At 52.6% G+C, this 12687-nt stretch overlaps 6 protein-coding genes across 6 annotated transcripts; 5 read left to right on the forward strand and 1 right to left on the reverse strand.

Annotated features, from left to right (window-relative positions):
• Nucleotides 1-163: 163 nt before the first annotated feature.
• Nucleotides 164-898, forward strand: BU26DRAFT_501570 (uncharacterized protein; the record flags this gene model as incomplete). The annotated part of the gene is made up of 2 exons (XM_033826577.1): nt 164-452; nt 591-898. The coding sequence occupies 2 exons, from the start codon at nt 164-166 to the stop codon at nt 896-898; spliced, it is 597 nt and encodes a 198-aa protein (XP_033688384.1).
• An 893-nt stretch (nt 899-1791) lies between these two features.
• Nucleotides 1792-2408, forward strand: BU26DRAFT_560689 (uncharacterized protein; the record flags this gene model as incomplete). Its single annotated transcript, XM_033832823.1, has 2 exons — nt 1792-2099; nt 2228-2408. The coding sequence occupies 2 exons, from the start codon at nt 1792-1794 to the stop codon at nt 2406-2408; spliced, it is 489 nt and encodes a 162-aa protein (XP_033688385.1).
• A 1209-nt stretch (nt 2409-3617) lies between these two features.
• Nucleotides 3618-5101, reverse strand: BU26DRAFT_418416 (uncharacterized protein; the record flags this gene model as incomplete). Its single annotated transcript, XM_033823247.1, has 7 exons — nt 3618-4005; nt 4062-4160; nt 4212-4329; nt 4382-4537; nt 4588-4816; nt 4874-4896; nt 4951-5101. The coding sequence occupies 7 exons, from the start codon at nt 5099-5101 to the stop codon at nt 3618-3620; spliced, it is 1164 nt and encodes a 387-aa protein (XP_033688386.1).
• Nucleotides 5102-6936: 1835 nt separating this feature from the next.
• BU26DRAFT_419651 (Di-copper centre-containing protein) lies at nt 6937-8343 on the forward strand (the record flags this gene model as incomplete). The annotated part of the gene is made up of 4 exons (XM_033823315.1): nt 6937-7178; nt 7228-7378; nt 7430-8064; nt 8115-8343. 4 exons carry the CDS (start codon nt 6937-6939, stop codon nt 8341-8343), a joined length of 1257 nt encoding a protein of 418 aa, XP_033688387.1.
• A 557-nt stretch (nt 8344-8900) lies between these two features.
• BU26DRAFT_515743 (uncharacterized protein) lies at nt 8901-9514 on the forward strand. The gene is made up of 2 exons (XM_033828147.1): nt 8901-9171; nt 9263-9514. The coding sequence occupies exons 1-2, from the start codon at nt 8938-8940 to the stop codon at nt 9452-9454; spliced, it is 426 nt and encodes a 141-aa protein (XP_033688388.1). The 5' UTR covers nt 8901-8937; the 3' UTR covers nt 9455-9514.
• Nucleotides 9515-9638: 124 nt separating this feature from the next.
• BU26DRAFT_221731 (uncharacterized protein) lies at nt 9639-10189 on the forward strand. Its single transcript, XM_033820765.1, has 2 exons — nt 9639-9842; nt 9907-10189. Exons 1-2 carry the CDS (start codon nt 9709-9711, stop codon nt 10085-10087), a joined length of 315 nt encoding a protein of 104 aa, XP_033688389.1. The 5' UTR covers nt 9639-9708; the 3' UTR covers nt 10088-10189.
• The last annotated feature ends 2498 nt before the right edge of the window (nt 10190-12687 follow it).

The raw sequence follows: 12687 nt of genomic DNA on the forward strand, positions 1-12687 counted from the left end.
CACCTGAAGGCCTCCAAGCCTGAGTTTTCCCCGCCTCATACATATAGTTTGGAGCGAATCGTCCTCCGAATAGAGTTATTGCTTAGTGACGGAGATTGCATTTTGAGGTCTAGGGTCCCCTTAAGCAGCGTAGCAGTCCTGCCATTGATCGTCCCTGCCAATCATGCGTGACGTCATCCGATCGGTTCCTGAGTTGATGGATCCACAACACCACCGTACAACACCACTCCCATCGAATTCTGCACAATTTCGTCTTCAGCTTGTCTATCCCGTATCCCCAAGCGACCCCTCAGAGATTGGCAGTATGCATGCTGAAATACCCCGAACCCCAGCAAGCAGCTCCCGCAGCGGGAAACGGTTGAAGACTGTCCGCTCCTTGATATATCCGTCAATTGAGAAGGGGGCGGCGAGATGCGACCGCTCAACTCCTGGGACCTTCACTGGCTCGCAAGGTAGACTTTCTTATCGTCTGGAGTCGCGCAAGGGGGGCGTCATGCAGTGCGATGCAGTGGATAATAACATATCTTCTATGACATGTCGCTATCGGAAAGACGAACCCAGCTACCCAACCTAATTTTGAACCCTGACAGCGAGCTTCCCGTCATCTTTCCTCGTCTTCCGGGACTTCAACAATATGTCCGATCTTGCGTACTACGGCGTGTGGACCAACTGGAGTCGTAGGAAAGCTGATGGCTCTGCAATCACGCTCTCACCGCGCAGCGCGGGCGTCCTCGTTGCGTTCCTCACCATCTTCGTCTCAGTCGCGCTGGCTCTTCATGGAGGATTTTCGCTTTCCTCACGCACTAGCGGCGCGTTATCAAAAGCCCTCGCGATGGGTTACATTATCAGCAGCGGGCCATCCTTCGGCAATGCGGCGACATCTAGAGTTGCTTCCTGACAGATTTTCTGGCTTATTCCTCATTGGCGGGAGCTTTCCAGGCGGCCATTCTGGAGATCACACCCTTACAGCGCTTAGGGACCTCTCAGTTTTCTTCGCTGCTGGTATTCTGGTCGCTGAAGTTACCCTGACCGCCGGAACAGAGATCCTCGTTCGGAGCGGGAATTGTGGAAACTGGATCCTAATTACCACGAAACTGTCTTTGGAGTTTAAAACATGGTCTAGAATTCGTCGTTACGAGGGTCATTACCATTCGCAACTGTAAGCTCGTGCTATGGGTTCTAGGTGATAACTACAGCTGCAAAGACTCACTTATAGAGGCTCTAGTATGGGCGCTTAGAAGGCTGATATTGGAGCCGTGTCAGCCACTGCGGGAATAGAACTGTTCGATATGGATATTGGTGGTGAGTAAAATCATCCGACTCTTCCTACCCTAATCGACTAGGAGAAGCAGATGAAGCCGGATTGCACTTTTGATTTGGCGGCAGCGCTGACGGCGAAGGCGGATACCACCATACACCTTGATGCAAACGCTCAGAGAAATGATTCTTTGTAGCTTCCACCCCTCAGTTCGGGAGGCGGCGACGGAGAATTGTGGTCTCTTGGATACGATACAAACGCAATAGTCACACTGGCAGGATCAACTTCAACGGCACGCTCTCCTCACACTGGTCATGAGCGGGAGGTAGGCCTAACGGCTTGTCAGCATCAAGTTGCTAGGGATTTTCCTCCACACCCGAGTACTGTGCGTAACTCGAGAAGCTCCCATCAATAACCCAAGCGAAAGTGAACAGCAGAGAATCTCCTCTAGCTGACAATGCTGTGCCCCCAATCAATGCTGTGCCGCCCTGTGCGGCACAACAATCTCCACCAGGATAGCAAACTCAGTCAATATGAGCCAAGGAAGTATGAAGTGGGAGTATAATCCGCAGCTTCCACGGAAGCCTAGCCACGGAGAAATTAGCTACCTTGGAGTCCTTCGGAATTACGACATCGGCGGGATTGGGGGAAACCTGACCGCGAGCGCGGCCAACTTGTACAGCGATGAGCTCGCTATCGCGATACAGCGACGACCAGCTGATCCAGAATTTACGTCTGATACCCAATTTATATCGTGCTGGCTCTGGAACGTATCTGGTCCTCTCACAGTCACTGCAATGAATGGTGTTGGGAGGATAGAGATCGTCAACCAATCCGGACGGTATCGGATTCTCTGCCGGGGAGCATAGCATAAACAGAAGTTTCGCTGAGCATCCTTAATGATACGTTTCTCTAATAGGTACATGGCATCACTCTCCTCGCAATACTTACCGACCTGCGTATCAATAGCGCCTACGTCCCAGTAGAAGTCACATCAACAAGCTATTTCACCGTCTTCGACTGTCATGCAAGGAACCTAAACATCCCGTATGGCCTTATTATCCTCTTCAATGCGCTCTTCGTCTGCCTCGGCGTATACTGCTTCCACCGGAAAAAGGGGTCAATCATGACCTCCGAGTCTCGAGCATAGGCGCTGCGATGCAGAATGCCGAGGTATGTCTTCGTACGCGAGGGTATTGGAATGGCAACGGCATGCTGACGACGCGCAGGTCAAGGATGCCCTTCGGCAGATACAGACTAGCACAGCTCAGCCCCTCGATAAGCAAGCAGGACAGTGCATCAGGTTGCGGTTCGAAGCCTAGCCACAAAATCCAACGGGCCCATTTCTCTACATGGCATATGTATTTTCGTCGTAAGGTGGAGGACAATTGCTTTCAGTACCCTATCGTGTTCATGGAAGACTCTCCTTCCACGCAGAGATGTCAGCTACGACGACGAACCCACTACTTCGGGCGAAACCTGCGAACTCCTCAAGGACGTGCGCGAAGCCTCGCTAACAGGAGAGCTAAAATGGCGAAGTCGCGAGGAGGTGTTGGACATTAGCCGTTATACTTCCTCGCCGGCACTGGTCGAGAAGAGGAGGATCATACTTGACTCATGCTTCATGAAGTCAAGAATCTAAAAATGGCCTGTCGCAAAAGTGGAGATCGCTTGCTTCGGAAAGCGTTTGGCCTAACTCGCTTGGGACCTTCTTCCTGGGTTTGCTTTACCTGGTTCCTCCTGCCGGAAAACAGCTGGGATCCTCCTGCTTGCTCAGTACGCCTGGGGACCGAGGTTGCTACCTCTTTGGCAAGTAGCCGTCGTCGTATTCAACATCGACAATGCAAGTCTCCTCGACACGTTCACATACGAGGTCTCCACCGACTAGCCTTTCACTACGGGACCATCGCCCTTTCTAGGCAGGATCGCCGCGGCAATTGCTTGCAAGATCAGGTCACCAGTATCCGTACTTGTTTCCTCAATGCAACTGTCCTTGCCGGTTTGAGAGGTACCGATGTTCCTTTGCGTCTCGGAAGGTTAGCGATATCCGCCGAAAACGGTCACGCAGAGTAGGGGCGTGTGGAGAACTGGGCGCGGACGCGCAACTCCTCTTCTTTGGGTTCTTTGACGCTGCATGAAGCCGTCAAGATCGAAGAATATTGCGTTGGCTCTCTCACGTTTGCATGACAAAAGAAGTATCGGCTGTAAGTTTCCTAGTTGCTATTTACATTTTCGGTCCACTCTTTGTATTGACCTCTTCGTGGACTTCGTGCCATTACATGTTGAATTTCCAGTGCGGCGAGGCATAGGAGGTCAAGTCTCAGTAACCTCGAACTATCCTTCCTTCCCTGGTCGGCGCTTAGAAAGAGCCCGAGGGCGACGATACATTGACTTCTGTTGTCCTCACGATCACTTTGCCCTTCGGCGCGGCTCCTTGATGAGGTAGAATACTCTCATCGCTCTCTGCCGCTTTGCTCCACCTCCGATCTCGGTTATTCGGGCCCCCATATATCACAGCACCTTCCTTGCTCATCGACGCATCGACCGAGAAGTTATTCATTGCGTAAGATCCACCATCGCTTCGGTCGTTTTGCTTGAGGTAGCCGCTCGACTTGAAGGGGCCGCTGAGGCCGGCGCTGCGTCCGACGCTGCCACTCGTCAGAGCGCGGATTTGGCCGAAGAAGTTGGCGAAGAGGGGTTTGAGGGTTGGGAGACAAGCGGCTATGATTCCGACGTTCATTTCGACCCTGTTGACGCTTGTTAGTGGGGAGATGATAGGGACTTGGAAGGGACTAGGACGCACTGCTGCCAGATGTAGTACCATGATCCTTTGCCGGACCAATCGGGCTCCTTGAAGAAGTTGTATTGCATAGGTGTCTTGTAGATGGCCGTCGCAGAGGCACTGTGCATTCGTCAGTGCCAAAGGGAACGGCAGGGGAGCCTGAAGACGTACAAGAGACCTAACCCGAGAATGAATCCGAGACCTATCTTTGTTCTCAAGTTGATTTGGAGCTTCCATACAATGGGAATCGGGATGAGCGCAAAGAGGAGGTCGGTCGCGATGTTGATCGCTGCGACAGCGTCAGTTTATGCCCTCAGATTCCGAGACGAGCGATGGCCTACAAGAATTGAAGACTCCGACGTTCTTGAAGACGTCAGACGGGTAGCATTTCGCGGTTCCGGTCGGTGGTCGCATGGCGATGTCCCAGCCTGCGCGCACTGGGATGCATTGGAAGATGATCGCAAGCGTGGATCCGAGCATGAAAATGACAAGGAAGACTACTACGATCAGATTTCTGACGCCTCCCGCGCAGCCTTCGTCAACTTACCCAAAGTGCCTTGGAGGAATCTTCGCCATCGTGTGCGATCGGCGAGTCGCAGCAGGAAAAAGCCGATGGAGAGCTTGATGAAGCTGTAGGCGAAGACAATGAAGATGGCGTAGAAATAAAGATACTTGAAAAGAGGCGCGATCTTTGTAGGCTCCAGGGCTTCGGCGTGCCTTCCCATGCCTAGGGTAACGGCCTTGACGAACAGTCCCACGCATGTTATGCTCAATGCCTATCGACGATAGATTAGCATGCCGATCGATTGCGCGTTCGGTGTCGCAATTCTTACCGCTGAGATCAGCATCATCGCATCTGCCATGGGCCCCAGTCAGAATTGTGAAGTCCGCGGGATAAGGGAGTACATACCGTCCCAACCAAACGTCTTCAGCGTGAAGATTCGCACATAGAACCTCATCACCACCGTGATCATCGCCACTCCGAACAACGTCAGGTCGATGGCCAGCAGCTTCGGTCCATAGTTCTCCGCCATGTACTCAGGGGAAGGCGGCGGGCCCATGGGAGTCTGCCTCGATACAAGTCCCATGGCTCCCATCGTGATAACGATTCGCAACGATGACTCGCAAAGTCCGGGGAGATGAAAGCGATGGGTACTTGTCCCCTTAAAATAAAGATCAGCGGATAGAACGGGTGTTCGCTCTCTTTCAGTGGCTTCTTCTCATGATGGCTGGCGAGGGAAACAGGTCGGCTACGGTAGAGTACGAAGTGTCTCCCGCTTGTGCATACGCCATCAGGTCGCGGCTCCAGCTCCTCGGTGTTGTAAACGTCCAGTGTCAAAGTTTAAAGTGACGGGCCTTGCAGGCACTTCCCCAACTTTGCTAATTAGCCAGTGCAGAGGACCTACGTAAACAGCAATTGTCGATAAGAAGCTTTCTACAGAATCGCTGGGGGCAGTCATAACCGAGTCTAGCAGCGTGTAGCTTGTTAATTGTGCGTCTAGCCAAACCTGGATGGAGGTAGTTTGGTGTTGGGGCTGTGGGTCGGATTCTGAGTGGTCGCAGGGCGATCCTGGAGGAACGTTACACGGCGCTGCGAGATTGTGTAACGGTTGCGATAGATGAAGGGACCAGTCCCCTGGCATGGGTATGGACTGGACGGTAGGGGTTGGTCGCAAGGCCGACTTTCTAGCCTGATGCACGTTCGATATGAAGGAATTTTTTACCAACCACAGATGATGCAAAAGGAAAACAGGTGGCGAGTATCACAGGATGTGGCTTCGATCGTTCGATTCTTTCGCGCCTGGGCAGTGATTCTATTGGCACAAGCATCTTCATCTGTGCTGTAGAGTTCATCACGAGCGTGTGGAGTTCTTGTCACGGCCCGAGCGAACACGGGGAACGGCGGCTATTTTAACCGTCACTAGTGCTCGTGGCAAAATCCTCCAACTTCCCAATCAACACAAGCTCCTTCGTGTTCCCGTGCCGCAATAACACAAAATGAATCGGAAAGACCGGAGGCGTTCTCGAATCCCGCAAAGCCTCCTGCCCGGGGTAGCTCAGAATTTTACACGCCAATGCAGGAACGACGAGGGGTTACGAGGGACGTACCGTGTATGTACAGTGGATGATAAGGCACGGTCAGCGTACCCTCGCTTTGCTCCCCAGTTCTCGACTGATCTCGGAATGATAAGATACGCAGACAGATATCGGCGCCGTGTGTGAGCGGTCAGAACGATGGCGGCGTGATCTCAATCTCACGGACCGGCAACCGCAAGCGCGAACCGACATCTCGTACAAGGGAACCTACCGTCCCAACGGAACCCAATCACATCGGAGTACGCCAGAGATCCAGGCTTCCAGGCACCATCGCGAAGCTCACGGTGCCGCCTCTTTGCATGAAGACCCTTCCAAAAAGACCTTGATTCTCCGACGTTCCCTTGTGCCAGACCCGTTCGCCACGAGTTCGCGAAATGCTCAGATCTTCTTCCTTCAGTCGCTAAACTCCATTCAACGCACCAATTTCACTGCCGAACTCCCAGTCCCTCAATCGGGATGGCATATCATGCGAGCTGGAGCATTTCGACTCACAACCAAAGAACTAACACACTATTGGAATACCAATCCTTCGGTATTTGAAGGACGACGCATGCACTTCAATTTATTCCACGCTTTCTTCACCTCCTCAGCTTCTTCATCTACCTATAATATCAATTTCCTAACCCTTGGGGCCTCGTGTTGTGATCCATGGAGAACGTTTAACCGCGCGCTCACGCACATACTCCTCGCTCGTTACTGCAAACTTTGCTAATCCTAATTTCCTAATTCTTTTTCGCGTTTAGGCGGGCTTTCAGCTTTCTGCTTCGACACCTTCCTTTTCACACCGCCAGCAAGCGCCATGCGTGCTGTTGCAGTTTTTCTCGCGGTGGCTTTGTGCGCGCAGGGGGCGGTCATCGACGCGAGGGACGACCCTTCGACGACGCCCTTTGACAAGAGGGAGGCTGCTTCTTTCACGGGTATCTTACAATCAGATGTACTGGCTGGTATTGCTGCTATCAACCAGCAGATCTACCAGGCGACTTCTGCAGGCTCGCAATGGAAGAAGTGTAATCCTATGAACATTGTTGTTCGTCGGGAATGGTACGCCTTATCCGGTTATTTGCAGTACTTCGTGGCTGACGAAGCATAGGTCTGCTTTCTCTAAGACTGAGAAGAAGAACTACATTCAGGCGGTTAAATGCATGTCGAAGCTGCCTCCGAAAACTCCAAAGGCGAAGTGCCCAGGGTGCAAGAACCGCTTCGATGACTTCCTTGGTACACACATCAACCAGACCTTCGCTGTAAGTCCTTGATTCTCCATCCAACATCTTAATCGTCGCTCATGACTCTAGATCCACAACACGGGCAACTTCCTCGCCTGGCATCGCTGGTTCACTTGGGCCTACGAGCAGACACTTCGCAATGAGTGTGGCTACAAAGGCTACCAGCCCTACCACAACTGGGCACGATGGGCGTACAACCCCATGGCCTCGCCCTCCCTCGACGGCTCTGACACGTCTATGGGCGGAAACGGCGAGAAGGGCTGCACCAACCAGTCATACTATGGCATCCCCACGAACATGGACCCTCAGATACAGATTCCTCACGGCTCCGGTGGAGGATGCGTGAAGTCCGGCCCATTCAAGGACTGGCCCGTCAACCTTGGGCCCGTCTTCACCGACTCGCTTTGCACGCCGCCGAACCCGTACAGCAACTTCTCGGATCCTGCCCAGGCTGGCCTCCTCGGCCTTGGACACAATCCTCGCTGCCTCAAGCGCGACATTTCGGCTTGGACGTCTAGCCAGTGGACCAACGATGCCATGGTCACTAAGCTGCTCAATAGCCCGGACATCAAGACTTTCTGGTACGATATGCAAGGTGGTAACCCGGCTTTCGCGAACAACTTCATGGGCGTGCACACTGCGGGTCACTTCACTGTCGGCGGCGACCCTGGATCCGATTTCTTTACTTCTCCCGGTGACCCATGGTAAGTCGTTTCGAACACTTTGCAATAATTCAAATACTGACCGATCAAAGGTTCTACTTCCACCACGCTCAAATCGACCGCGCCTGGTGGACATGGCAAAATCTCCAACCCAAAGACCGCACTAAGGCACTCTACGGCACCATCGTGATTGCGGACCCGACCGCGCCCGCGACCAAGTTAACGGATTCCATGAACCTGGGATACGCCTATCCGGGTACCATCACCGTCGAAGACGCCATGAGCACCATGGGAGGTCCTTTCTGCTATACATACATCTAAAGCTCTTTCTCTACTTGTACATAGATCAAATTGCATAAAATTTTATCTATATTCGCCATCCTGCCGTCCTCGTATTTCTGTGTTGCGCTGCCTGTCTGCTTAGTGCTACATGCGACATTGGGTCGTACATGCATGGCGCAAGGATGAACCTGGTGGCACTTCTTGGGACCTCCGTATGTCGGGTTCGCATTACCGGCCGAGTTTCGCACCGATGTCTCCTCCGACCACCGACAAGTTCTTCTCCACGTTTTGCCCTCAACGAACCCTCGGCCAACCACAGGGTCTAAGTGTTGCTCATCGTGCCCTCAGACATACATCGGCGATCGAGTGCGCCGAGAGCGCCACTCACATGACTGCGCGTTGCTTGTGTCGCGCTATCACGATCTGATTCGCGGAGACGCGTCTCAGCTCGCTTTATCTAGCGATAAAGTGCGGGGAAGTATGACTCCGCAGCACTCGTGAAGCATAACGCGAGGTTGGCGGCTTTTGGCCTGAGGGCTCAGGGCATTTAAACCCAGCTGCTCACTGTCTTTGTCCGGCATCTCATCCATCCGCAGCTTCTTCCCATCAAAATCGAACAGCCCCGCCGTTGTCATGTCTTCCAGCGACTCCGCAGCCGCCTCCCCGGCTGCGCCCAGCACCACCTACTCCGGCTCCTGCCACTGCGGCCGGTTCAAGTACAGCGTCACGCAGTCTCCTCCCCTCACGGACCCCAGCTGCGAAGTCATCGACTGCAACTGCAGCATCTGCTCGCGCAACGGGTACCTCTTCCTCTACGTCCCAGACAAAAACATTACCTGGGAGAAAGGCTCGGTCGATGAGCTCACGGTACGCTCTCATCCTCCTCCTCGACCTCAAACCAACCTTCCCCCGCTTTCCTCTGCCCGGTTTTATGGCGATGCTGATTGGCGATGTATAGAAGTACACCTTCCCACCAAGACACAAGTTCGCGCATTACTTCTGCCCTACCTGCGGGACCAGCGGCTTTTCGAAGAGCTTGGATCCGAATTACTACCCCGATTATATGGCGGTGAACGTCAGGACTTTTGAGGGGGTGGATTTGAAGGCGCTGACGATTAAGCCGGTTGATGGGAAGAGTTATAATGGTTGAGGTCATGGCTCGAGATAGTTCTTAATCAGCGTATCTTATCAGTTGCCCAGCCGTGTTGAGCCCTGGATGTAAAGAATTAACCCGATTCGGACACTAGCGTTAATTTCATTGCGTCCGTGCGCGTCGCTGACTCATCGCCAACGCACAGCTGGTACGACCAGAAATGCAGTGCCCTCCACCCTCACCTCCCCCGCCTCATCAGGCAGCACCTCAACCACAATCATCTAATACGCCAGTGTTTGAACTCAGAGACGATGTCAGGGGCGTTGCCGCCCAGAAGGCAAGTGCCTAGGGCGGCCAGACGTAGTCGACCAAACGCCTGGTACTCGTCGCTAGCTAGGATTGCCTTTGAGCGACAAGCCCTCAGGGGCATGCAGCCACAAAACCCGTATAGTATGCTTTCATCATTCCCGAATCCCAGCTCAGCTATTCCCCGCTAAAGCGCTGCACAGTCCTCATACCGCACCAAGAGGCGACACGTTCAATTTCCTAGCGCTTCCGCGCGAGCTCAGGGACAAGATATACAGCTATATCGTAGGAAAGAATGCCGACTTCCCAAGGGACATATACGATTCCGTGAAGCCGCAGGCCTGCTACGAACTTCAATCCCCAGAGAGTCCTCGTCAGATTTAGTCGACCGCAATCCTACTAGTCAGCCGACAGCTCTTTGGGGAGGCCACTGACACTATATATCATGAAATAAAGTTTCGCATCGCGGTAGATGTCGACTCACCTTTCCTTGAAGTCCGACAGTCAAAGACAAACTTCAACTCCAAGTCCGCTATCCCCTTCGGCTAGAACACCTCCCGCATCACCCCCTTTCTCCTCCTCATCGACATGGGGCGGGATTGGTGCATCCACCAAATCTGCGAGCGATTCGACTTCTCGGGGATAGCTAGAATGCGCAGCTTAAAGCGACTCCGACTCACGATCACGGGCTATGACCCCCACTGGGATGGGGATGCGCTGCGGGTCGTCGATGATCGCTTCATTGACGATTTCAAGCGCAGTAAGCGCAAGATTGCGAGCTTCCGGAAGACGCTGAAGAAATTGGTTCTTGCGTTACCGGATGATCTTGTGGTGGAATTCGGTACTGAAGACGGGGGAGATTATTTGCGGAAGGAGAGTGACGGAACGTACGAAATGGAGGCGCAGTTTGTTCGGAGCACGTTCGAAGAGTTTCGGATGATTCGCTGGGGTATGAACCTTTGCAGGTTCTTTCCCGTCTGAGAAATCTTTGCTTCTTGCATCCGCATCCTCCTCACAACTACTAAACCGACATGCTGGCGCCAGCATGGTCTACATGGGTCGTAAAAAAAAAATCAACCCCCAAAAAATTTTGGCTTATAAAAAAGCAATCGCGGCTATACATGCCGGGGACAGATCTGAGAGCACCCTCTAAAGTATAATCCAAGCCCGTCGATGATCTCTCTCGGCTGGACTCTCTGGCACTCCGCGGTTTAACCAGACCACAGTGTCTTCCACCTCTAAAACAACCTAGCCTGAGCTATCATCTAATGGCTCGAGCAAGTCTAAAAGTACGACCCAGCCACCATAATGCCCAGCATTGGAAGTCGCCTCCTGCTCGAACCATGGCAGCTGGCCGAAAACGCCGAAAGCGGTCGGTATGCTCTAGAACCCCGACACAATCTTGACTGTTCGAGGAATATCAACCCCAGGAACTGTCCCTGAGAGTCAGCCTTACTCGAGTAATCCAACACGATCCAACACGACCGCCACCGTGTCGTAAGGCAGTTCCATATTCTTCTCCGTACCGATCCTTTATCTCTATCGGAGGTCTAAAATGCCATTGGGACGCACCATGGCGCTACACTGGAACGCGTAGCGGACTCTCCAAACCTTCCACCTAAAGGATGAACGCAAGGCATGCTTCAGAACGGAATTCGCAACGCTAATATAACACGCATTACTCCAGCTCGATTCCTTACCCCACCGAATATCTGCCACGGCGACCAGAAAGATCACACCGTCAACATATGGCTGCGGATGTCTCCAGAATTCCGACAACTCCAACAGCATCAGCAAATCTGAGACTGAGACAGGAATGCACGTTTTGATGCTTTCATATCTCGTCCTGTCTTTCCAAAATGACACTTCCCACATGTCATAACTTTCCTCAAAGGATAGTTCAATACCGCATGCTTGCTTCTCTCCCGGGAGACCGGGAAAGACTGAAGGCTCTACGCATGACTCGTACTGTTCTTCTTAACGGCGTTTACGTGGGGCAGATGTCTTTCTCCAGCGGGCTCGGCAGTTTGAGAACAGTTATCAAGAGTTGAGATGTTGGATCGCAAAACACTTTCTCCATCGTTGCATGTCTCTCCCCCTTGCTGTTGAGGTCCATACCCTTCTTGCTCAGGCCTTTCCAAAGCCCAATAGGGCTGCTGGCCACAAAACAAGAATAATCTCTTCCAAATGTCCATCGGCTTTTTAAGAAATGAATACCAAACCAACATGACCAGTCCCTATGCGGAGCCGGAGCCTCCAATCATGATCAACGATGCGTTTTCTGTGTCTTCTGAAAAGCACGCCGTATCCTTGAATGACTCGTAGATAAGAAGAGTGGATTTCATGGCTGCATTTTGTTTCAAAGTCTCGGAAGTCTCGGAAGAACAATCTCTTTCCAGTGTCCAAGATCTCATAAAGGTTACACAGCCGCCTGGCACTCCGAATCAGGTAGTTAGCCCCTCCCTGCTCAGTCTCGCAGGCCCCAAGGCGGCGTACTACAAGTCTACGTCTTTGCTTGCAGCTTTACCGCCACAAACTGCACGAGCTTCAGATCATCGATGCCGTTACTAAATTCAACCCAGCAAAGCAACATGGCTTCCGGTTCTGGCCTCAAGAATGGAATACAGAGCCCGCGATGCCTTTCTTTTCTCCTGTATTTTTCTGAGCATCTGCAAATCTCTCGGATCAGAGCGCCATGGCCTTGACATAGCTTCATAGCCTACAACACCGAGGAAGATGCTTACGAAGCACCAAAAAGGATGGTCCACGACATGATGTTTTGCGCCTTTCAGGTATTCTTTGCATGCTGGAACCGCGAGCTCTATGGACCGCAAAACACCTTATGACATCGACGTGATGCGCGACATCAAAACTGCTGGAAGTGCGGCACATGCCACCTTCGCCCCGTGGGCCATCACCGAAGTTTGTTGTCTCCATTGTTATACCGAAACACAGAGTGTCGACTTAGGCACCAATGACTTGGA

Source organism: Trematosphaeria pertusa (genome assembly GCF_010094035.1).
Source record: "Trematosphaeria pertusa strain CBS 122368 unplaced genomic scaffold BU26scaffold_3, whole genome shotgun sequence".
NCBI classification, from domain to species: Eukaryota; Fungi; Ascomycota; class Dothideomycetes; order Pleosporales; family Trematosphaeriaceae; genus Trematosphaeria; species Trematosphaeria pertusa.